We start from the raw sequence: 23,126 nt of genomic DNA, 5'->3' as shown, positions 1-23,126 counted from the left end.
AACGTTAGCGGCCATCACCTGGCCAACGTCGGAGCTCGGATTGGGACCACGATGCCGATTACGTAGTCAAAGCTGGGTCAAAAGGGCTCGAAGAAGCCGTGGGGGGGTTACGTAGTCAATGCAAGGGTGAATTTGACCCTATTATCCGAAATTGGAAGATGGACACCAACATGTTTAACTACCTATATAAGATGATACCCGGGGCACACTCACCAACACGCATTGAGCTAGAGCATACTCACCCCGAAACACATCAGTCACCAAAATTCCTTTGTTACAACCACTTTCAGGAGCTGCTCTGTTATACGCTCCTACCTACGCAATGAAGCCTTCAACTACCCTCATCGGCTTCATTACCACCCAGGTGCTTTGCATCCTTGCCAAAGCCCCCATCGACGCTGACCGTGCCGACCTCGAGGCTGAATGCGGCGAGCTCGGGGTTATGGAATGGAACCTGGATGAACTTCCAGAAGGGACGAACATTACCAACCTTCGAAAGTGCAGAGAGCACCCAGCTACAATCTCCGAACAAAGACTGTACCTTCACAAAAGGCGTTGTCATTCCAAAGACGAAGATACGGAATACGGGTGTGCCGACGGTTGGTGTTGGAAAACCAACTGTGATAATAAAAAGGGGAGCGGACATTGGTGTTGGTTAGCGTACGAGGGTGGGCATGGAGATTGGACATCCTGTGGTCGCTGGGAGGATTGCAGATGGTCTTACGATAATGATAACGCGAAGTGTGGGCAGGGCGGTTGTTCAGCTTGTAGATGTAGCTGTTGATTTTATCAGACCCTGGAACGCCACGTGTTCCAACAAGATGTTCTTGTAGGTAGAAGTTAAGGAGTGAAGGGTTTGGGCCGGTCTTGTATCAGCAACAGGCACAAGTGGTGTCGTGCTCACGCGCCGGTTGCCAACCAAGCCCTGCAAGACAAGCATGATTTTGGATGAGTGAGATAAAAAATGAGTGGGACAACAAATCGATTAATCAATAGGTAATCAGTTAATCAGTCAGTCGAAAATGTGCACCCAGTGGGCAGACGATGGCCAAACGCTTGTTACAGTTGGAAGGGTTGAAAGCCCTAACAGGACTGTTGTAAAGCTCATCCATGACACTACGATGATGGAACCGTGAATCCTGGGGAGTCTAGTAGCGCCTTGCCTCCCGTAGGCGCCGAACGCGTTTCTACTACTCAGCACACGGGAGCTCCGGGGAGTGCGCACTCACCAGCCTTCAGTACCACTACTCTTTCCAACGACCCACAGAGCCGCACTCTCGCAACAAGTCAATGCTTGAGGTCAGCACGGCACCAAACGGAGTCGTCCTCTGATATTTCGGTGGAAACGAAGATCTGATCAACCGACAAGGACCGCGCCAGCTAGACGCCTCGGCCGTTGGAGACATCAAAGTTAGTCGACCGGATATGGTCTACGCATGACTATTCACTCTAGTCAATGATATGGATCTACCTCGAGGATCAACGCACTCGTCTAGTCAAAGCGCTCGCTGCATCCATCGAAAAGGAACCCTTCACTGTCAAAGCAAGGTTTTAGAAGATTCCCCGAACTCTCATTGGAACCAACGATATTGAGCTAATCTATGAGATAATGCCAGATTGGTGGGAGCAAGCCAAGATCCAGAGTACACACATTCTGAAAGATCCAAGGGTTTCTCCAGTGTTAAAGGAATACGTAGAGAATTTCAAGCTCGATGAAGTATCCACGCTCTACAACCTTTGGGGAGCTTTCATGAAAGAGGTGCTTGAGAAAGCAGCCACAGCCTCAGCAAGTTCCGCTCTCCTGTACTCAACTTTCCAGATTCCCGTCCAGATCAGATTGAGTCCTCGGCTTAAGGAGCCACTAGAGAACTTGGCCGGCCTGGTATTACTCGGTTCCTATCCTTAGGGATACTACCGGACATTCATCAAAAGTCAGGCTCTAGACAGAATAAACAACTCGGGCTATCTCCAACCTTCTCGCCCATTTCCCAAGCAGGCGCTCCAGATTACCAATCCCCTCAGCAACAGTCCTAATCATCTTCAACCGACGGAAACATTGATAACCAAGACTGCTATCCGAATCGCAGGCAACTGGCCTAGAATCAGAACTCAGAATGCTGTCATGGACAAAATCAGTGCCAACGAGGTCAGTTATCCGTGCCTACCCGCCTAGATCAAGATCAAACAAGTCTTACTTGGCACAGATAGCCAAGGTCATATGGGAGGGGAACACATTGGGGCCGCGTCCAGCTGGAATGCACCAAAACTGATTTGTCTCGCTCAGTGGCTTCATCCCTCCGCCTACTGTTACGGTGGCAACGGCAACCCCGATTCATCACAGACACGAGCAAACCTTATCTTTGATACTTACGAGGCAAACACGGAGATGGTTAGGTGAGTAGCGGGTCCACTTATGACTTTGAATGGCCCAAGTCGTTAACGATTGCGCAGATATGAGAATTATACGAAGCGAATGGTCAATACGACGCGAGAAACCCCTGGATTTAATCCATTTGCTGTGCGCCTTATTAACTTACCGATCAAAGGCCAGCCAGGCGACATTCAGAGTCACACTTGGCTCATACGTCATCTCGGCTACGAATGGCCTTTCGACCTCAACAACTAGCTGGGCTTTCACGTGTTGATCGACCCGCAACCAAACCTTAGAGAGGTCAAGAGAGGCGTACGATTTGATCTTTTCACTCGGAAGTATCCTATGCGTTACGAGGTAGAGGTCAATGAGATATTCGATGAGATAATACAACTGGCACCGCTTGAGATACTGGCAGCGGTGGCTCTATTTCTTCTTTCACAATCTACTGCTTTTGCTGGTGGTCAAGAGCCCTACTTGGCTAAACTCTGAGGTTGGAATAGTAAATTGAGGTCAGTTCGCAGAGGTATTAGATGAATATGGACTATGGAACACATTCTTTGAACGGTGGAAGTTAGTATCCACAGATTGCGCAATACTTGAAGTTATTTTCCTATCGATTTCTACGTAAGAAGAGTTACCAAGTGCCAATGCTGATATAAATTTTGAGAAATTGTAGCCGACAATCTTGCTCGTGAGACAGTTGGCCCTCACGGGCAGCATTCTCTAAGTGATGGTGATAGGGATTCATGTTACTCTGCGTGCGACTGCGTTCTTTGTTCCTGTGACTAGTGGTCAATGGGCCCATTTGAAGACGTCATCAAGACTCGCGACAATATACAGTATTCCCAGGTCAAACTTGCAGCCAATGCACGAAAGCCTGGTTGGCAATGCCGGGTTTGGAGTTGGGGAGCGTCTATGTCAACCTTGAAATGTCCGGGCGCTGAGCCTTGGCAACGATATCAAATGCGTACTCGCTTGGCCGTGGAGGTGTTTTCAGCTCGTCACCGATGAGGGTATGGCTACTCGCATGGTGCAAAGTGAAAATAGTTCGTTTTCGGGGCTGGCTGAAACTGGTGATATCGTAACTATCAAGATGAAATATGATTAACTGGCGTCGTTCGTGATTTTCTAATCAAGGAGTTTCAGCTAGGTGCTGCAGTCTCTGTAGTTCCAAAGAGGATGCGAGGGAAATCTGCCGAAACTTAGAATCGCTTTTTGCTTTATCATTTTGGAGGGAAGGGGGAGCGGGCCTACGTTTCCGGCTTCGAAAAAGGAAATCTTGCGTTGCCCAGAGATTCCTGTCGGGTCTGGGCCAGGAGAAAAGGTGGATTTAAGTGATAATATGCTCCTGCATCGACGCCATGAAAGCCACCGCTACTCTTCATCTGACATATTAACCACTTTCAAGGATGCGGCTGAGAGCCAGCCACCTGCACAACCACTCAGGCGCCGACCTAGGACTTCTCCCCTCGCTTGGATAGATCTAGAGATCTTTTCGGAGTCTAAATTATGCGACCGGGGTTGCTATATGTAAATTCAACATTCCTCGCTCGTTTATTCTGAGTCGTGATGCCTGTATCGCATTGCATAAATACAAGATCTATATCATCATGTCCATGACAGAAGACGATCTAGCCATGCTTGAACTCTCTCGCTTTGAAGGTGAGAATCCGGCCGACCATTCCATCAAATATCCAACTGCCATACAATCAAAGACCGATCCAATGAACGGGCAGTCAAAGGTCGCGCTGAACGCGGATGATCATCCGTTCTTCAGGCTGAACAAGTAAGTTACTAGAAAACAGGAAGAACTTACTCTAACCATGTCCAGGCTGTTCTAACCCACGAGAGACATTGGGTCTGTCCTTACAACTTTCAACTACGGTCTCTATCTCTTGGCCTACCTTGATACCAAGGCCCACAATGCCAAGTCCAAGGCGCTCGCCCTCGTCAGCCCCGAGGCCGCAGTCAGTGCGCTCTCGGGGGGCGTCGACGCTGAGCCCTCTCCCTTTGCCAGGCTGGTGTCGGTTGTCTATAATGCCCGATTGACCCTGCGGCTGTTTGGGCTGCTCCCCCTCTACGTACGAGCAAGGAAGCTGATGAACGACCCCAAGGGCATGGACCATGTCCTTTACGTCGTTGCTGTGGTGCAGTGCTCTCTTTTTGCGACCTTCCAGTTCCTCGAGAACGTGGCTTTCCTCACGGATAACGGGTTCATATCGAAGCGAGGCCTAGGAGGCTGGGTTGGGGGTGCAGGCAGTCGTGTAGCGGCTATGTATAGGCTCGCCCATCGCGCTTGGTTCTTGGGCATCATGTGTGATTTTCTCCGCCTGATGCGAGAAGCGCAGATATTTTTCCACAGAAGCCACGTCGAGAAAGACGAGATTACTAAGGAGGAAGCTGAAAAGGCAGCGCAGTGGTACTGCGATTGGATCCGCCCTCTGGCGTGGCTGCCGATCAGGTGGCACCTGTCTGCTTGGACAGGAGACGGGGTGCCGGGCTTCAACCTGGAAGTTAAGGGGATTGCCGGCGTCTTGGCTGACCTGAGAAGGACGGCCATGCTCTGGCACGCCACCAGGGATGCTTGAACGGCACGTGTGCAATAAACCTAACACGGTGGACTGGGCTTGGATTGCGTCGGCTCGCTGGTGGCTTAGGAGATGTGAAGGGTATGTCGGTGCCGTACGTTTTGGGACAAATGGTTATCTCCTTACTCTTGCTTCACTATCGCTCTGTTTTCTTTTAATTACTTGCTTTTATTGTTGATATACTCTGTATATGTAACTGAGCTATCAAGTCATTAAGCAACCGAGACTACAAGACGAAACCTTGTTACTATGAAATACCCAACCCTTGCCGAGAAAGGTGGCTTGCTCGTGTAGAGCTGAAACCTGCCTCCCTGCCATCTTTGGATGAGCAGGACGCCATGTGCTCGAAAACCTCAAGCAACACTATTCTTATGCGTCTTTCCAAGTCGGGTCTGCCCCAAATATCTCCTCATAGACTTACCAAATACGAGGAAGATAAACACCACCAGGTTATTAGCTACCATGACACCACAGAAAATGCCCGCAAACATAGTAATATATCCTTTCTCGATGATCCAGTCAATAACCTCGAAGCCAAATCCGAACGAGATGGCCTGCTTCCCAACATTCATGGCGATTAACATCTCTGGAATATTGGCCTCGTATGAATCCATAGCGTAGGCCAGCGTGTACGTTAGGTAGAAGAAAGAGCCTAATTTGTGGAAGAGGAGGGTTAGATTTAATCATTGAAGGACGGCTAGAGCACATACCGAACTGGAAAATCCCGATGGCAAAGACAAGGCCTATCCAATGCAACTGCCTCTCTGCGCAGTACCCATACAAAATGAGCGATGCAGGGGATATCAAGAAAACCACGACAAGGCACCAAAGGCGGTGCTCCGCTTCATGAATATTTTTGTTTCTCCTAGTCATCCTTGCTGCAAATCGATCAGGCAGCCTACCGAAAAGACCCATAGCAACAAGGTAACCGAGAAAGGACGCGACGGCAACGAGGCCCGTGTTTTCCTTCGCAATAGATGTCAGTCGCGCTACTTTTCTCCTTGAGACGACATGACCTTCGTCAGAAAAGTCATTCTAAAGTCCTTACAATTGGCCAGGAATATGGCGGCGAAGCGACGATGACTGGAAAGGTTGACGTGAAAGCAAGAGCTCCGAGGCCGATGATCATGCCTAAATTTCCCAGTCAACGACAACGTTTCCCCATTTGGGGCTCTGAACAAACCGTAGGTGGTGCAAACCCAGAATACCGGGGGGACGATAAAGTATGTGAATGATCGGGCCTGCAAGACACCATGTATCAGCTATCGTAAAATGACGGCCCTCGCTGGCCAGGAAGAACAGGGTAAGGGTAGAGTTACCATCATCAGAAAGACTGGAGATTCGGGGTCGGTCTTGTCGAAAACACTAAGCTGTTGTCGGTATGTCCTTCGTTGGGAAATTTCTGGATCGCTTTCTCTTGCTCGGCTCTCGATTTGTCGAACACTTTGCTCATCGTCCTTTTCACAGTCGACAACATGATCATCCACAGGTCTAGTGTCTAGAGCATTTGTCCTTCTAATGTACATAGTCTCCTCAAAGCAGAAGAACGTGCCAAGAAACAACAGGCATCCGCAGGCAAATTCGACCCAGAAGAAGAGGTTGTAGGACTTCCCACTTGAGAGCATGTAACTAGCAGGGACAGCGCTTAGGGTGCCAGTGGTTAAGGCGACTGTTCAAAGAAAACGTCAGCAAATTAACTGATCCCGCTGAAAGAAGCCAATGAGGTGATGGCACCACATACAAGTATACCAGCCAAGTGCTTTGCCGCGTTCGTGGAGGAAGAAAACGTCTGCCACAGCCTGCGCCGGCAACGCCTCGCAGACCGAGCAAGCAAATGCGTGGAGCATACGGAAGCCAAAAAGTACATTGTAGGAGCTGGAAAGAGCGCAGCCCAGGAGCCCGGCACAGTACTGAAAGGATATTTCGTGAGCACTCGAACCCGAGGAATAGCTCTGGGCGGAGGAGTAGCTTACCAGGATAACAGAGATGAGCATGACTGGCCGGCGCCCAATCTTGTGATACATCGGCACAAAGATGAGGGAACCTAAGAATGAATGTCAGAGCCTGTTTGGTTCCCAACTTAGATGATGCACCAGGTGGATCTCACCGAAACCAAATAGTAGGTTTGGATACGTGACGAGGCGAGACGTTTCGTTGGGTGTCTTTTGGAACAGTTCGGCAAGATAATTGACATAAACACTTGGCCCAAATAGTGCGCCATTCGATAGGAACGAGTAGATAGAAACGAGAAACAGGATAGTCAACTTTTTCCGCTTCGACCACTGTGCACAAGGCGGGTGAGTTAGCAACGTGATTAGCATGAATAGCAGAGGCTAACGCACTATGAGAGGATCGTTGGGGTCTTTGGATGGGACAGGATACAAGGCCAGTCCATATGCAGCTTGCTGTCCCTCTACGTAAAATGCCGTGTTAAATCAATGGGGCTGTGAGTGATGTTTGAAGGGATCAGACTTACCAGCGATGCTCATATCCACCGTTCCGGGGACTTTGAGGTCGTCGATACGGCAATCAGACCTTTATTAAATTAGAATAACGGGCTTATACGAAGCCAGATTCTGCGCGGCCAGGTCACTTACGCCTGGTGCGTCGGCTGTTCCTCCATGGCTCGTGGATGACTTGGCACAGTTAATAAGAATGATACCAGGTAATTGTTTCGCAAGTCAAAGGGCACGTAAAAATGTGTTTGGAGCCCCAAGTTGAACTACGAGGTAGAGAACGAAAGACATATATATACGCACTCTGAAATGCAGGTAGACAAGTGGAGTTTCGCCGCGATTTGTCCAAGTCGAGGCTAGTAATCCGGGGGACATGAGCTCCAGATCCCTCTCTTCACAGCACCTTCCCCGTGGGGTAGCGTTGCATAGTTGGAACGGGCTAATCCTGGGGCTTGTCTTCGGTGCGGCGTCCTGTTGACAAGGGTTATAAGCCACGCCGCGGCAATACGGGTCCCCCTTGCCGAGGGTCGCTCATTAGCGGCCGCATTCTTAACCTCAAGGGCTTTTACATACTGTATATGTTAAACCTTTCATGCCGATTGGCATTGGACGGTGGTTTGCGGAGCCGAGGCAACGGACCAAGGCGCATGGTAGTTCGGCTTGAGTAGGTGCTGGGGCCGAGGATATCTGATGTTAAATGGTGTACATGATCCAGATGGTGTGGCAAGTTCGTCACCAACGAAGGTACTTCAGCGAGACTCACAAAGAACCCAATTTCCTAGAGAAAGTGAGTCAATTTGAGGTACCAATCCAGCCTTAGTATTCAAGTGGCCAACCTTCCACAAGGATGCACTTTTGAAACCTCTCTCTTGTGCCGAGGGCCTATCTCACGATGGCTTCTTCCGACGCAGAATGCCAAACTGCAACCGATGCCTCTAAACTTTAGCTTTAGGGATAGATACTGCGTGGCTTCTAGGGTAGGGGGCTTAATAGTTGACTTTTGCGATATCTAGGAACCTCGGTGACATACTCTCAAAGGACACAATCGACAGGGGTTGATTCCATTTGATAGTTCAAAAGATAATGTTACAGCGATGCCTAGTTTGTTTGTGTCGTATAGCATGATTAGGCAACCTGGGTCTCAACCATAACGATGACTTCGCTTTTCGGTACTGCCACCTACGGATTAACGGACGCCTTTCCTTGCCTGCGCGATCTTGTCGAGAAATTGGCTCACATTTCACCTTAGATTCATTATTACTCTTGCAAAGTCCCTAAGAAGTTCCATCCCGTCCTACCTGCGTAGCCACCATGGGCCCAGTCGTTACCAGAATCATCACTTTCTTCATCCAACAGTCGCCCAGAAGGCCCATACTCGGCTGTTTGAGGGACGAGGCCTAGAATCTGTTCGATGTCACAGTTTACGGACCCGCCACGCGCTGTTGGTTTTGTCGCGGCGCTAAGTTGTTCTTGCTGCTGGACCAAGGTAGAGCTGGACGACGTCAACTGGCCGAGGAGCCACGAGGGAAAATCGTGTTTCTCGGGCAGTCTTCCCTTGCTGATGCACAAGTCGACTGTCCAGATCATTCTCAGGTACGTATTCGGCTGACTCGTCAAGATCTGGCTCCAATCCGTTATAGATGTCTGGCCGGGCTGAGACAGAGACAAGCGGTCGGTTTGCGCCAGATTGGCAACGTGTCTTGCGGTTTCCTTGATCCATTCGACGCCGTCGTACTGCGGCACAAACGCCGTCATGGTCTCGGACAAGACATCTAGACGCTGCTGGCTCGAGGTCGAAGCTGAATCAGATCCGCTAATAGGGAAGTCAAAGGCTAGCTCCTTGTTGAGAGAAGATAGTCTAGCGGAAATGACATGCAAGGTTAGAGGCATTGCAATGCAGGCAACTCTGTCCCAAGGAGGTCGTTAGCCAAGTATTGCAGTATTTGTCTAAGACCTTTGTGCACCCACGCTGATATTGGCAGCCAGCGGGCAAGCCGACACCGGGTCAGAAGCCCAAAGAACTTTGTTACTCTCCCCATGGAGTCTTCCAGCTCGCAACGACTTGCATCCAGCTGCGTGGAATTTCCGACTTCTCCTATTTCTGTACCCGTCTGAGTTGAAGCAAGCGATTGGTGGAGGATCTTGTAGTGGCAGAGAGCGATGACAGCGGTGCTTGTGCATAGTTAGAGCGGGCTGAGGGGGATGTAGCATAACAAGGCTCCATCTACTCACTGATAGTAGATATACATAAGATTTGTAAACAAAATCATGGCCTTAGCCCCGCCTTGCTTCTTGTCTGGCAGGTCCTGGTAGTCGCCTTCGCAGGGAGGATATTCTGCTGCGGCGCGTGCATACCAAGTCTTCAACGAAGCGTCACATTTTGTGATGTTGATGTCTTCATCCTCGAGTGATTCCCCGGGGGACCTAACGGAATCCTCGAAAGGAAATGTTAGGCTTAGCACATCAGTCAGTATAATGGCGAATTCGAGATATGTAGAGAATAGGGCAATTAGACGTCGCTTTGTAGCTGGAGTGAAGATACTGGACCGATAAATCTCGTCTTGAAGGTCCGCCGTGCCCAGCCTAGCACTGTACTTGAAGTCGAAACGGTCATGCGTGATATGGAGGCTGAATCGCGTGCAGAGGGGTGAGATGCGATCCAAGATGACGCAACACCACCACAGCCTGCGGAGGTCATTGTGATGTTTCCTCTCGGCTGGAGTGGCTGACATGGGCAATTCAAAGACTTCTGCATGTCGATCTGCATTGCAGCTTCTCGCGTGTTGAATAGCACGGCTTAGCCAGGTCTTGTGTGGGCTCAGGGCCGCGTTCGAAGGTGGTACCCAGCCCATTAACAATAAGGCAGATTGTGCCAGCGGAAGGGATGTTGTTTCTGTTTCCAGATCGAACAATAGCTGTGAAAGAAGGTAGCCCTTTTGTCAGTCTTGACTCTAGTTATGCAGCTAGGCATGATGATTTAGCACCTTGGTTCGCCTGTAATACTCAGCTCTCGCTGTTCGGATGCTAGAGAAACCTAGCGTTTGGATGGTTTCCAGGGGCACAAACTAGCCCTTCGTAAGCCTCCACACCCCAACCAGTATTTCGCAGATGGCGTTTCCAAGTCAACTCACATTACAGCTAGCGAACAACATAGCGTGAAAGAGCAGCAGAGATATCTTGTCATCCGAGGCGGCGTTTTCCCGTTGGGAATACATGTCCCAAAAGTTACCCTCGTTGAGCAGCGGAATAAAAACATGGACGTGAGAAAAGTACTGCTCGACAAAGTTATCTAGAATAGGCCGAGTTGGGACATGGAGACATCCCTGGGCCTCCAGGTAGCTGAGGTCCTGATGGGGGATGTTGTAGAGGTTACCTATGGTGAGGTACCGGTAGTGAGAGTAGAGCACTGTAGCGCTGCCGTAATTCAAACGTTTTCTCTGATGGGCAGATCCTGAATCACTTCTAGTTCGGAGTTGGCCCCCCAAGCGCGGCATTCCTTCTTGGGAAGTTGCTTCTGTCCGGTATTAGAGTCAGATGATAAAAGTCAAGACAAAAAGGGTTGATGGAAATCTTTTACCTATCTCACTCATGCGGTTGGCAGTTTCAAACGACTCGGGGAGCATGAGGTCATGGTCTGCGCCTGTTGGGTTGTTTCCCTCAAAGGGGTTAACAGACTGGAGAGCCGCATCCATCTCGAGCCCCCAGAAGTTAGCAAAGTCCACCGATGCTGCATCATCTGCGTTCCACCCCGACTCCCCCAGTTGGGAGAGTTTCTGGGATGCCATGACATCGGCGTCCCCGCTTGGGTGGGTTGGCGGTTGCTGTTGCTGGTGAAATAATCTGTAACTGGGTTGCCGCTGTGATCGTCTGCGCGGTGCATCTTGGCCTCTGTACGTGAGAAAGGTCAGCCGACGGAGAGCACGAACTGAGTAATTCAGGGGCTTCCGACATTCGAGAAGCGCGGTCGACCAGAAGACAGTTCTTAGCATCCAGATCGCAGTTGGTGCACGGCTGACCACGGGAAGACACGTCGCAGCGGACCTTTCTCGCCCTACAAGAGAGGCAGGCCTGTATTGACCGCTTGCGATGCGTTGTAGCTCTGAGCCTTGGTTCGATTAACTGATCCATGGCACTGAAGAGAAGAATGATGATGATGATGGTGGTGGTGGTGGTGGTGGTGGGAAATGTTTGTTTCTGCTGGGGCGCGGAGGTGGCGGGTCAGACGAGCGAACCAGTTATCCCTGTCCCGGAGGTACGTTTTCGATTGGCAATCTACACCATCTACTTTCAACAATTGCGGGGAAGAGAAGACTAAGAATGCCGTTCCCACTGCCGGAATCAGGACAACTTGGGTCTTCCCCGCAACTTCATGCAGACTAAGTATCTCGGAACATTCGGAAAGCAATGCTCCGGCTTCACGGCTGGGATGTAGCCGAGACCAAGCGCTCTGCCAAGATCACGACATCCCACATCCGTCCCTAGTACGAAAACGGCCGCCTCTTGTAAAACTTGCCCTCCTCGGGCTTCCCCTCCTCAGGCACGTCCACCACGTCGGCGTCGAGGAACCATGAAGGGTCTCCCTCGGTGAGGGTCAAGCTCCAGCCGTTGCCCATCCACCGCAGGAGATTCCCCGTCTCCTCGGCGCTCTCGAACACGAAATCCTCCCATCTGGGCGAACGCAGCACCTCGAGGCACTGTGCCGAGGAGCCCGGCCACAGAGCCACAATCCTAGACCCAGTCTTGCCCGCACGGTACCACGACGAGCACTCGTCTGTATATACGGTGCCCTTGAAGTACTCGTCGATGTATTGGCTGAAGTCGGTCACCCGTTCCGCCTTGGGCTCGATAGTCGCGTAGTCCTCCCTCTGCATCTTCCGGATTACCTTGACCACGTAGTCGCCCTGCGCCTCGAACACAGCGATGAGGCTCCCGGATCCTAGGCCGCTATTAGGCCCTCCAACTAGCAGGAAATTGGGGAACTCATCCACCGCTACCGAGATATATGACTGGAGGTATGGCTTCCACTTCTCGGCCAAGGTAGTTCCGTTGCGACCAGTGACCTCGAAGGTGGGAGGCGCTTCGACGTCGTACCCCGTGGCACAGATCAAGACGTCAAGTTCGACGTCTTCGCCTGAGGTGAGCTTAATGCCCCTGGGCGTCACCTCCTGGATTGGCGTGGTGATCAAGGTCACGTTCTCCTCCTTGAGAGCCTCGAGATATCCAGGCCCAGGCGTGAGACGGCGGCAGCCAGGAGCAAACTTGGGTATCATGGCCGTCGTCAGATCCTCTCTGCCATCGAGACGCCGGCGCATTCCCACTTCGAACAGGGCGGTTGCGCTAACCTGCTCCTTGGTACCTTGAAGCGTGATCGCATATAGCTTAGCCGCTTCGGCCTCGAGCGTCTTCCTGAAGTGGAGAAACTTGTCGGGGTTCCGGGCCATGTATTCCTGATGGCGTCGTGAAACTGCCAAGCGTGATTAGCTCTTCGTCTCGAGATAGTCTTCGTAGTCATGGTTTGTTGCGCACACTTAGTGTCTTGAGGGTCCATCTCCATCTTCTCCATTGCCCTGTCTCCAAACGAGGACGAAATCCAGGTGGGAGATCTTGCAAAGCACGAAAGTTTCAACCCTTCCAGACACTGGATCTTTGGGACGATCTGGATGGCGCTTGATCCGTTGCCGATTATCCCAACGTGTTTGTTGCGCAGGTCAACGCTGTTATCATCTTCAGTCCTTGAGCTTCTTGTCCGACACGTCACCTATTTACCTTTCGTCCCATGCTCCAGAATGCATGAGCCTTCCACCAAAGTCTCTCAGGCCCTTGATGTCGGGCCAAGAAATCTGGTTCAGTCCACCTCGAGCCGAGACGAGAATGTTTGCCGTGTCTTGGAACGTCTCGCCTGACTTGACGTTGAGAACTCTGATGCTCCTGCACCAAGATGTCAGCAGATCAATAACAGGGCCATGGAATGAATTTGCCATTACCACAGCTTTTTCTCGGCATCCCAGGTAGCTGCTTCCACCTTGTGTGAGGTTTTGATGTATCGGGTTGCCCCAAATCTCTCCGCGACTTCCTGCATGTAAGCTCGAATCTCTGGTCCAGGGGCGTAGAGGGAAGACCAGTAAGGGTTTGGAGCAAAGCTAAACTGGTAAGAGTACGCTATGCATGCGCAACATGTGTCAGCTTTACCCAATTTGGTCATTTGCAACAAGACATCGCCTACTCACAAGGAATATCGCATGTTAGACCCGGGTATCGATTCAACCACCTTAAAAGTCTTAAGACATATTGGCGTCTGAGCTTTGCTTGCAACAACATACCAGACTCCGGAAGTTTCCTCATTCATTTCGTAGACGGTGAGATCGATGTTTCTCAGCCTCTGAGTAATCCTGTTCCGGCCGCTTCAGCGACCATGGCACCAAGACATGGGAGAACCACACACCTGATAGTGGAATAGATGCCAGAAAACCCAGCGCCGATTATGACGACCTTAAGGGGACGCTGGTTCTCAACCGGAACATCTTTGAGGGTGAACTTAGTAGAGGTACCGTTCATTTTCGGCTTGCGGTGAATCGCTTCGTTCAGAGCTGAAAGTTTCTAAAGAAGTAAGTAATTGTTGGATGTCTATTTCTTGATAACAGAGAGTTAAAATACAGTATTGTACAGCAGAGGACTTGACTGCTTCAAGGTGCGTAGGACAGTTGATAGTTCCACGTAGAGCACCCGAGGGTATCGTCGCCCGAGGCAGCGAAATCACATAGCAGTCGGATGATTCGTTTCTAGGTACAAGGATGTTCGCCAGAGTGCCAGTTCAGTCCTGCATAAAAGGCGGCTACATGGTGGGCTATCTACGTGCCGAGGACGCTTGCCGAGCCGAGGCGACGAGGGCCATCACAATCGGCAACGATCTGTAGTAAATCTGGTCGCAGTAAAGCCATGGACCAACTGAATTCTTTCCGTTGTCGAGGGGCTTTCCAGTCACTGCGGAAGTTTTGTAGAACTTGGCTAACCTCCCCTTCGGCCACGTATACGGCCTAAGCATCATATGCCACATTATGCCCTAGCGTGGCGATGAAGTTGTTCTGGCGAAATGCAAACTCTGCACTCGTAGCCTCAGCGAATTTGGTCTCTCTTGTCTTTCAACAAGAGCACTGTAACACTTGAGTTTAGAGTACACTCCATTTCAGATCTAGTTTATTCATACCCTGTCTTCGCTTGGCTACACCAGTGGGTCGCCTATCTACCCTAAGATGTCCTTGAGAAATTCAATCTGTGCTTCAACTCCCTCCTCAAACGTGTCCCCAAAATACGGATCAAAATGCCCCGCTCCCTTGAGAATCTTCAGTTTCTTCGGCTGCAGGGCCTTCGCGAAGGCCTCAAGCTGCACATGGGTCTGCGTGGTGACGTCACTGTCTGAGACAATCATCAACATCGGAGTTGGTGAAATACGATGAATGTACGCCATCGGCTCATGGAGCACCGTGTACAGTAAGCTCTGAGCCGTACAAACCCTACCCCAGTCCAACCCACGCCGCTGCATCTCCTCCGTGAAGCCTATAGCCCCCGGGTCCTTCAGCACTGCCTTAGACGTTCCGCTCCTGAGCTCCTCGATTGAGCTGGGGAAGTTCGGCAACCTGGTGCGAGAGCCTTCTGCGACGGTTTTTCCACGGTCCGAAACCAACATGTTCGTGGACATCCCGGGAGTGCGGGCAATGGACTCACCCGACACGAAAGGCACCTGTAAGATGACACCTGCAATATTCTTGTTGATGGCCGCGGCGCAGATGGCATTGCCACCCGACATGCTGGAGCCCCAGTAGACGATCTTTGTTGCGTCAATCTCAGGCTGAGCGGCAGCATAGTTGAAGGCGTCGAAATAATCTCGCGTCTGCAGCCAAGGGTCAACTTCCTCACGGGGAAGACCCTCGCTATCTCCCCAGCAGCGATTGTCGTACGAGAGGACACCATAGCCAGCCGCACCGAACCGCGCGGCGAAGTCGGGGATGAAATGAGACCGGAGACCGGAAAACTAAGTAGCAAGCGCGGCGTCAGTAAAGGTAATGCGAAATCATGAACCTCCTTGGCGGCCACTAACACCACTGGACATGATGATGCAGGGCTTCTGCTCCCCAACGCTGTAAAGCGTTCCTCGGAGTTTCAACCCGTCATAGGTGGGAATGTCAACGTCTTTGATGGAGGTCATCTTGAATGATTTTCGGGTGATTGAAAGGTTGAGATTGAGCTGCTTAAGCCAAGAATAAGCCAACAAAACCGGTGGGTTGAGGCCCAGAACGGTGCCTTATATCCGCTGGTGTCCAGTTCCGTTCCGACACGTTCTGTATGCACTGGCTACAACAAAGCACTAACCTGGAAATCAAAGCACTATACTACGACCGGAAGATGCGAGGTTCGGGGGAGCACGCCTCAGGAATGCCTCGGGAATGCCTCGGGACATGGTCCGAGGGGCAAGGTCCAAGGGGCATTTGGCGCTCAATATCTCTTTCTATTCGCGCCTGGGTTTGGCATCGCTTGAAGTGGATTAGTGCCCGCTCTCTTGGCAAAGACGATCCCTCGGGCCAGGCGACCGGGCCAACCAAGGCTTGTCAACTAGGGTGCTAGAGGATGAGAAAAGAAGTAACTTGGCTGATATAGAGTGCTATTTATAAATAGGATGAACGATGAAGAAAATCGAGAAAAGTCAGCACGATATCTTCAATTTAGTCTCTAATGCTGTTAGCGACAACTTAGAATTCGATAACCATCCTTCGCACCTCCCGCATTCTATTCCCATCACACTTAGCCTTGCTCTTTCTCGCAATGGACAAGCAGCAGATGTTGGCAAGAGTTGCAGACCTTGCCAAGCTGCCCAAAGTCCAGGCCGGGGCCGCGGCGCTGCTGGCTTTGAGCTTGCTGCCCAGGCTGAGCAAATGGATGAGTCGGAGAAAGGTGAACAATTATCTGACTGACAAGTCTTGGGACTGGAAAAGAGAGGTCGTGGTGGTCACTGGTGGAAGTAGTGGTATCGGCGCCACGATAGTTGCCAAGCTTGCGCGGAGGAACGTCAAAGTCATCATCTTGGACTTGAATGGGCCCCAAGGTGCACTGTGTGAGTATTCTCCGCAATACTCAGTCGCTTGCTACATCGCACCAACTAAATTCCCATTTTCTAGTGCCAGGGACCTTCTTTTACCAAGTCGATCTGTCAGACCCTTCCGCCATCGCCTCTGTCGCAGATCGCGTTCGCAAAGAACACGGCGACCCAACTGTCCTCGTTAACAATGCAGGTATTGGAAATGCAATGCCACTCCTGGACCTGCCTGAACCCAAGATCCGAAAGCTCTTCGAAGTGAACATTATCGCGCTTATCCTGTTGGTGAAGGAGTTTCTTCCAAGCATGGTGCAACGAAACCACGGTCACATCGTCAACATAGCGAGCATGGCCTCCTTCAGTACTCAAGCCAGCAACGTCGACTATGCATGTTCCAAGGCCGCAGTTCTCTCATTCTCGGAAGGCCTCGCGCAGGAACTGAGACATATTTATAAAGCACACATGGTGCGGACTAGGTAATGACTCCCAACTGCGGTCTAGATTCTCTCCTCTGACTAACGACCTGCAGCGTTGTGCACCCAACATGGGTACAAACCCCGATGATCGCAAAGCTCAAGGAGCAGGGGAAGATGCGGGATCCTACTGTGACTCCTGAAGAGGTAGCTGATAGAATTGTCGACCAGCTCTACTCTACATATGGCGCACAGATAGTCGTGCCCGAGAGCCTAGGATGGGTTTCCCTCCTACGCGGCTTCCCTGGGTGGTTGCAGGACAGTATGCGAGACAGTGTGTCTGTGGACCTGCTGAGAGCTATGAGCAAGGACTGAAAGCCCAGCTGAGGCAGGAAGGACAAGGCCATCAAGGTTCCATTCAGGCATTTCATCAGAGGGTACTCGGGGAAAAGAGAGCATATCTATTCCACAGCAGCTTCCCATGACTTGAAGATGGCGTACGCAAAACGCAATGCCCACGTGCCTTGTCTCAGGTTGAGTCTGCTTAGCTCGTACCACTCTACGAATCGATTCTCAAATTGCAGGCCTTGCCAGACAGCTTGATCTCGCCAGGTTCCGCTACAAGCGGCTTGTTGTTCAAATCCCGAGCGTCGACCCAGTTACCGTGGATCTGGGGACGCACGCGCAGCGGAAGCTCTGCCACGGCAATAGGAGTTTCAAAATCCCGAGTATCGACAATAACAAGATTGCTGACATTCAGGTCACGTCGTTCGACAACGAACATGACCCAGCCATCACCTTCGGGGGCGTCGTCGCTGCGCGGAACGAAGGCAGGCTCTTGGCAATAGCAATTCTCACCGGGCCAGTACATCTTCTTCTCCCCAGTGCGCGTGTTGACCATTGCAACAGCGTTGAGGCCGCTGAACAGCAGCTTCTTGTTATCGCTGTATCCGGGGTAGAAGATGCAACAGAAAATGATCTCGTACTTCTTGGACATGAATCTCTCGTCGATCCGTGGGAACACATTGGGTATGTCCAGCACGACCTTGGATGCAGCCGCATCACTTCCAGAGGGCTGGCTGAGGTCGATCTCGAATCAAACCATGTCCACGATGGTATTTTCTGGTTTTTTTCCGTCTTCGGCGGGGAAGAAGGGGAAGATGTTGTCATTCGAGCGGGAGCATTCGAGGTAAATCTTTCTGTCTTCCTCCCAACCAGTCGCAGTGTGACCAATCATGCAGTTGGTGGTATTGTAGGTGCGATACTCGCCGAGCTTCCAGTCAGCATTCGCCTTTTCCGGGCGGCGAGGAATGACGATGAACGTGGCAGGGAGATCGTAGTTGTAAGCGAAATGTCGGCCACCAGCCTTCATGCGATCGACACAGGCTTCAAATGGCCATAGAACGAGAACGATCCAGTTCTCAGTCAAAGCCATGTCGTGAATGAAAGTTAAATATGGAGACTTGACCCAGGTTTCGTGCCGCACGACGCCATTCTTATCGATTGCGTAGGTGACGACGTCAGGGCTACCCGGGGCCTTTGGCCTCATAGCCAGAGACAATGAGTTCTTCGGTAAAGGGATCAATCTTTGGATGCGCCGTGAAGACCTGCGAGTCGGCCTGTTTACCGAATGGGTCATATTCATAAGTCTGCAGCGTATCTGGATCAACGCTGTAGGGGTTAGCCGACTCCCTCAGAGCGAGGAGGCGTCCGACCCAGTAGACGATATTGGTATTAGCGGTCGAGTCAACCACGCCCTTGACGCAAGGATGGTCCGTCCAAGGATTCTTGTAGAGCCCAAATAGGCTCTTCCTAGCCTTTCGTTCAACCAGGTATCGCTCGGTCTGGATATACTTCATCTTGAAGTCGACCGAACCATTGCTAATGCGAAATGCTGACACGACGCCATGACCTTCGATGGCGACATGGCCCTTGCCAGGAGGAGTTAATGGGTCTTAAGCCACTCGGTAAAAGGTGCCATTGATGGCAGGCGGAATGGTGCCACGGACGACGACGTCACCGATCTCTCCCTCGAGGCGCACCGGGGGGTTTGCGCCACTAAGGTCAGTCGTCATGCTCCATTTAGATGAGAGCTTTTCGGTGCCTGGGAGAGAGTTTCGGGAAAATTCTGTAGCCATGATGGAATTGGATTGAAGTGACGTTGGTGGAGTGGGATGGATAGATCAAGTTCTTGAGTGAAGAGTTGGCCGTCTTGGATATTGAATTGTGAATTGATCAGAGAAAAATGCTGCGGCCGAACCAACATGCTGTGGAAGGCTTCTCTGTCTAAATATTTCACAGTGATTCCCTTCTTCATCGTCGACCCGCACGCATGAAGGCCTCGTCAACAATTGCGGATGATCATCACATCGGAAACACCTTGGCAGTAACCGGCGGCGGAACTCTACGAGGTTTGCGGAGAAGTTGTTTCCGATCCCGTAACCCCACGCACGTGCCCAATCATGTTGACATGTGTAACCTGGTCTCCAGAGTCTTGGATGACAGTGGACTGTAGGTCACCAAACCGTCCGGCATCCTGAAGCCCGAGTGCGGGGGCGGGAGCGGAGGAGGACCAGGAGGATGGTTGCATTATGGAAGCTTTCCCAGTCCGAACGGCAATATTAGCAATCAAGGGCTTTCAAACGCACATGTTATGCGGCTGCTGTATTTCCGTCGTAAAACTGGGGTGCAGGAAAGAGACACTGAGCAGCAATCCCATTCGCCGAGTGAATTGGACCGACATACCTATCCTCATGGACTGCGGTCGCCTGTCGTTTGCTGCAAGTATTCTCAATGACGTACAGGCTTGTAAATGGTTCATGTCGTCGGGGAAGATGCTCAAGTCACAAGGGCACGAGGTTTTCTGAATCCATAGTCCCAGCAGCAAAGTCTCTTCCTCTGGACGCGTTCATTTCCGTTCCTCAATCAGCTCTTAATATTCATCTATGGTGCCATGACGCTGCTATGGCCTACTGCATCACATAACTGACAATCCAAATGCGATGACATCCGAAACCCCTTCCTTCTGTATTTCCCCCGTTGGGATCAGTGAGAAAGCATGGAACCCTTCAGGGACCAACTACCAACTAGACCCCTGCCCTACTACCGACGTGGTTCCAACGCGCGCCCAAAAAGACGCTGTCATCAACAAATGAGTCCGCAGTGCCGCACAGAAACAGGGCGGGCGGCAAGTTCTCCAGATCAGCGTACAGCGGTGACACATTTGGTGCTTTCCGGTCTGGGACGGCGCCGCGAGGGAAAGCTGCGTCGACAAGTCGAACCATACTCTCGCGACCGACAATGACGTTGCGTTCATGACGAAGCAGCGACGGTGTGTAAGACAAGTCATAGATTCCGTAGCTGCACAGCAAACCTACCAATCTCTCCTTCACTTTAATGCCATGGTCATCTCGGAGAGAGATGGCCGTCCAGACGGCAAGATAGGCACCAGCTGACTCCCCTGCATGCAAGCGGAGCGGGCCGCCGAGCTTGGCTTCTCCTTCAGGCGAAAGACCAAACAAGACAGAATCTGTAGCGTCGTGTTGACTTGCCGGGAATGGATGCGAGTCTATAATCCACGGATACCGCGGTCAAACTTAGGGCGCTGGCCAGGGCCTGCAAATAATTGTCCTGGCCAGAAGCGGTTCCATACACGAGTAGACGTTCCTCACGTGACACGCGGTGGTTATCGTACCGGAGAAGTCGGAGTGTAAATCGGCAATTACCACTAACCTGCATGAAAATGCAACATGGTACCCTTGCTAACACCTGTCGCTGGCTTGATGATGCGCAGGGCCATGCTAGCACCACCCCGCGTTTCAATGTTGAGGTTCTTGGCAGAAGGAAGCTCTGATGGTTTCACAAAACCATGCGTGCCATTCCGTCTCGTCTCTCGATACTCCGGGGCCGGTACGTCTCGAAAGACCTCGATGGACTTGGAAGTGCCGGCCTCAAGCTTGTCTAGCTGGGCGACTCGCTGGGCGAGTACGGTCGCATCCACATCTTTAACAGTGACTATAAAGGAAGCCATAGCTTTGAAGAGGGGTGCAATAAAGGCCAGACAGGACAGGGCGAAAAAAATACGATGGGTCAAGAAACATTACGCGTGTGAGAGCCCAAAGAGGAGCCTTTATTAGAGCATGGTCTTCACGCAGGAGCGGAAGTATAACACGGCATGTAACTAGACGTTCCGCCTTTCAACCCTTTCCGCTTCCGACAACCCCATCCCGAAAGAGTCGTGCATGACGTTCCTAATTCTGGCTAATTCCACAGCCTGCGTGCACCATGTCAACCACACCGCAGACATTGGACATTAAATTCCGACAGGAAACAAGTTCCGTCTTTGGAGCTCAAATAGCTAGACGGTGGACGGCACTGGCTGGTGGAGCCTCGGCCGATTCAATAGCAACCCTCGTATTGCACTTTCTTGACACACACACACAGTGCAACATGAGCGTCGTGATTGTTGGTGCAGGCCTCGGTGGCCTCGCCTGCGGCATCGCTTGTCGGCAACAGGGCTTGGATCGTCCAGACACCTGATTTTGAAGCCACAGAAGTCATCCTGGTCAGCGGAGAACGTGTCAGTGGCGATGCCATCGTGGGCGCTGACGGTATCTGGTCTATTCTGCGCAGTCCAATCGTGCAGGGGCGGGTTGAACCGACTGAAACCGGTGATATTGCTTATCGAGGCACTGCGGCTTTCGCACGCTGCGTTGGCGGCCTTGGGCTGGGTAGTCGCACCGCACGCAGCGCTTCCGGCAACGTTCACACTCATCTTCTCCGGAACACTAGACCGCGGATTTTAGCTAAGCTATAGCGGCCGTTCGTCGCACATCTGCCTACCTTGGATTTTCGTCGTTGGCACTCGAGGCTGCACTGTCAATTTAGCTTCAGGCTCTGGAATCGACGGGGGATGCTGAGAACCCGCACCATGCAACGAGAGTGTACTTGGAGCGACGGGTTCGAGACGTTTCAGATCCGAATTTCGCCCCGTGATTAGGCAAAGAAGAGGATACTGTTATCATGTCGCTCTCTTATTGTCTGAGGGTGTTTTAAGTGGCGGTGTGGTATGGTGAGGTTGCAAGAAGAGAAAGGAGAAGAGTTGATCAAATCGATGGGAAGGGGTAAGTTAGGGACTCTTTTGCGGGGAACAAGTAGGGAAGCGGCAGTGGATAGCCGCGTATGAAGCAGATTACGGGGGGAAGCATCTCTCAAGCAAGTTTATCGCTAATGCGTGGAGAACAAGAGAATAAGAGCGATATCTCTGGCTCGTCAGCTTCCCTACATATTAAACTTGCTCAATCAGGCGTTACACTCTAGGATTCCATCTTACTTATCGCAATCTTTAGAGAAATGATTAAATAAATACCTGGCCCATGGAGCTCAAGTACAAGCCAGAAGCCATATCCAAGTTGGGTTAGTTAGTACCAATCACTCGCGAACCAGTGTCCAGGGTTATTGAGCGCCGGGTCCATCCCATCCACGCGAAGATGCTCTGTCAGCAAGACCAATTCATTCATCTAGCCTATGTTAGGCACAAGCCATTTTGGGCCTTTACCGTAACCTACCCGATACTTTCTGAGCGCCTTGGATGAGTATCCTACATTGTGCGAAAAGTGTCTCTCACGATGGCCATAAGAACGGTTCTCCTTATCAGTTGGCAGTGGCACTAGACGGCATATACAGCTATGAAAGATGATCTTATCCGCTTGCAGGAGTACGAGGTGCCAAATGAGAGCTTTCCCTGCCTGGCGAATATCTCTCGACAGGCAACGCAGACAGATGAGACCATTGCTATCACGAGGCTAGAGAACGAGTTATGGAGTTACTGTTGGGTTGCCCGACTTTTAAGTGGCCTTGAGTGCTTTTTAAGGTATCTGAGAACCATGCCGTGGCCCTGTGGGTGCCCAGCGCACACTTGTGTCGCAGCTCAGCGGTGGCGGCTTAGCCAAGTCATCAACCTCCCAGCCACTTTCCAATAGCTGCTCTGCTTGTCTTATCTTGGCCATCTTACCCAGCCCGCTCAATCCAGAGTTTGCTAGGTGATTACAAAACAACTCATTCAGGTCCAGTGATTCTGACTGCGAACTCATCGAGGCATGTTGGCCCCAAGAACATGGTCAATAACCAGCAGTATTTGATCGGGACGAGATTTTGCAGCGGAGTCGGCCAAGTGACGTCCGCAAGTGTGCCAATCAATATCGTGTG

General features: G+C 51.3%; 9 protein-coding genes across 9 annotated transcripts; 3 read left to right on the top strand and 6 right to left on the bottom strand.

Annotated features, from left to right (window-relative positions):
- Positions 1-322: 322 nt before the first annotated feature.
- MRS44_005591 (uncharacterized protein) lies at positions 323-2,626 on the top strand (the record flags this gene model as incomplete). Its single annotated transcript, XM_065621445.1, has 7 exons — positions 323-599; positions 1,370-1,410; positions 1,454-1,548; positions 1,669-1,882; positions 1,937-2,146; positions 2,285-2,394; positions 2,452-2,626. 7 exons carry the CDS (start codon positions 323-325, stop codon positions 2,624-2,626), a joined length of 1,122 nt encoding a protein of 373 aa, XP_065477517.1.
- Positions 2,627-3,984: 1,358 nt separating this feature from the next.
- MRS44_005590 (uncharacterized protein) lies at positions 3,985-4,962 on the top strand (the record flags this gene model as incomplete). Its single annotated transcript, XM_046280608.1, has 2 exons — positions 3,985-4,160; positions 4,224-4,962. The coding sequence occupies 2 exons, from the start codon at positions 3,985-3,987 to the stop codon at positions 4,960-4,962; spliced, it is 915 nt and encodes a 304-aa protein (XP_046140853.1).
- A 247-nt stretch (positions 4,963-5,209) lies between these two features.
- Positions 5,210-7,585, bottom strand: MRS44_005589 (uncharacterized protein; the record flags this gene model as incomplete). The annotated part of the gene is made up of 12 exons (XM_065621444.1): positions 5,210-5,325; positions 5,384-5,614; positions 5,673-5,928; positions 6,011-6,093; positions 6,146-6,203; positions 6,282-6,631; positions 6,704-6,872; positions 6,936-7,006; positions 7,070-7,244; positions 7,305-7,375; positions 7,439-7,497; positions 7,560-7,585. 12 exons carry the CDS (start codon positions 7,583-7,585, stop codon positions 5,210-5,212), a joined length of 1,665 nt encoding a protein of 554 aa, XP_065477516.1.
- A 1,090-nt stretch (positions 7,586-8,675) lies between these two features.
- MRS44_005588 (uncharacterized protein) lies at positions 8,676-11,203 on the bottom strand (the record flags this gene model as incomplete). The annotated part of the gene is made up of 5 exons (XM_065621443.1): positions 8,676-9,276; positions 9,420-9,590; positions 9,651-10,333; positions 10,550-10,932; positions 10,996-11,203. 5 exons carry the CDS (start codon positions 11,201-11,203, stop codon positions 8,676-8,678), a joined length of 2,046 nt encoding a protein of 681 aa, XP_065477515.1.
- Positions 11,204-11,896: 693 nt separating this feature from the next.
- On the bottom strand, positions 11,897-13,973 carry MRS44_005587 (uncharacterized protein; the record flags this gene model as incomplete). Its single annotated transcript, XM_065621442.1, has 6 exons — positions 11,897-12,882; positions 12,945-13,132; positions 13,185-13,346; positions 13,403-13,558; positions 13,739-13,807; positions 13,861-13,973. The coding sequence occupies 6 exons, from the start codon at positions 13,971-13,973 to the stop codon at positions 11,897-11,899; spliced, it is 1,674 nt and encodes a 557-aa protein (XP_065477514.1).
- A 685-nt stretch (positions 13,974-14,658) lies between these two features.
- On the bottom strand, positions 14,659-15,621 carry MRS44_005586 (uncharacterized protein; the record flags this gene model as incomplete). The annotated part of the gene is made up of 2 exons (XM_046281953.2): positions 14,659-15,447; positions 15,514-15,621. The coding sequence occupies 2 exons, from the start codon at positions 15,619-15,621 to the stop codon at positions 14,659-14,661; spliced, it is 897 nt and encodes a 298-aa protein (XP_046140857.1).
- Positions 15,622-16,235: 614 nt separating this feature from the next.
- Positions 16,236-17,294, top strand: MRS44_005585 (uncharacterized protein; the record flags this gene model as incomplete). The annotated part of the gene is made up of 3 exons (XM_065621441.1): positions 16,236-16,524; positions 16,589-16,982; positions 17,036-17,294. The coding sequence occupies 3 exons, from the start codon at positions 16,236-16,238 to the stop codon at positions 17,292-17,294; spliced, it is 942 nt and encodes a 313-aa protein (XP_065477513.1).
- Positions 17,295-17,478: 184 nt separating this feature from the next.
- On the bottom strand, positions 17,479-19,057 carry MRS44_005584 (uncharacterized protein; the record flags this gene model as incomplete). The annotated part of the gene is made up of 4 exons (XM_065621440.1): positions 17,479-17,964; positions 18,022-18,456; positions 18,527-18,850; positions 18,929-19,057. 4 exons carry the CDS (start codon positions 19,055-19,057, stop codon positions 17,479-17,481), a joined length of 1,374 nt encoding a protein of 457 aa, XP_065477512.1.
- Positions 19,058-20,005: 948 nt separating this feature from the next.
- MRS44_005583 (uncharacterized protein) lies at positions 20,006-21,943 on the bottom strand (the record flags this gene model as incomplete). The annotated part of the gene is made up of 5 exons (XM_046278171.2): positions 20,006-20,487; positions 20,652-20,933; positions 21,357-21,706; positions 21,762-21,794; positions 21,849-21,943. The coding sequence occupies 5 exons, from the start codon at positions 21,941-21,943 to the stop codon at positions 20,006-20,008; spliced, it is 1,242 nt and encodes a 413-aa protein (XP_046140860.2).
- Positions 21,944-23,126: the final 1,183 nt, after the last annotated feature.

This window comes from Fusarium solani (genome assembly GCF_023522795.1).
Source record: "Fusarium solani strain SB1 chromosome Unknown bctg00000003_1, whole genome shotgun sequence".
Lineage (NCBI taxonomy): Eukaryota > Fungi > Ascomycota > Sordariomycetes > Hypocreales > Nectriaceae > Fusarium > Fusarium solani.
The sequence above is the reverse complement of the archived record's forward strand: the minus strand, read 5'-3'. Positions and strand labels throughout refer to the sequence as shown.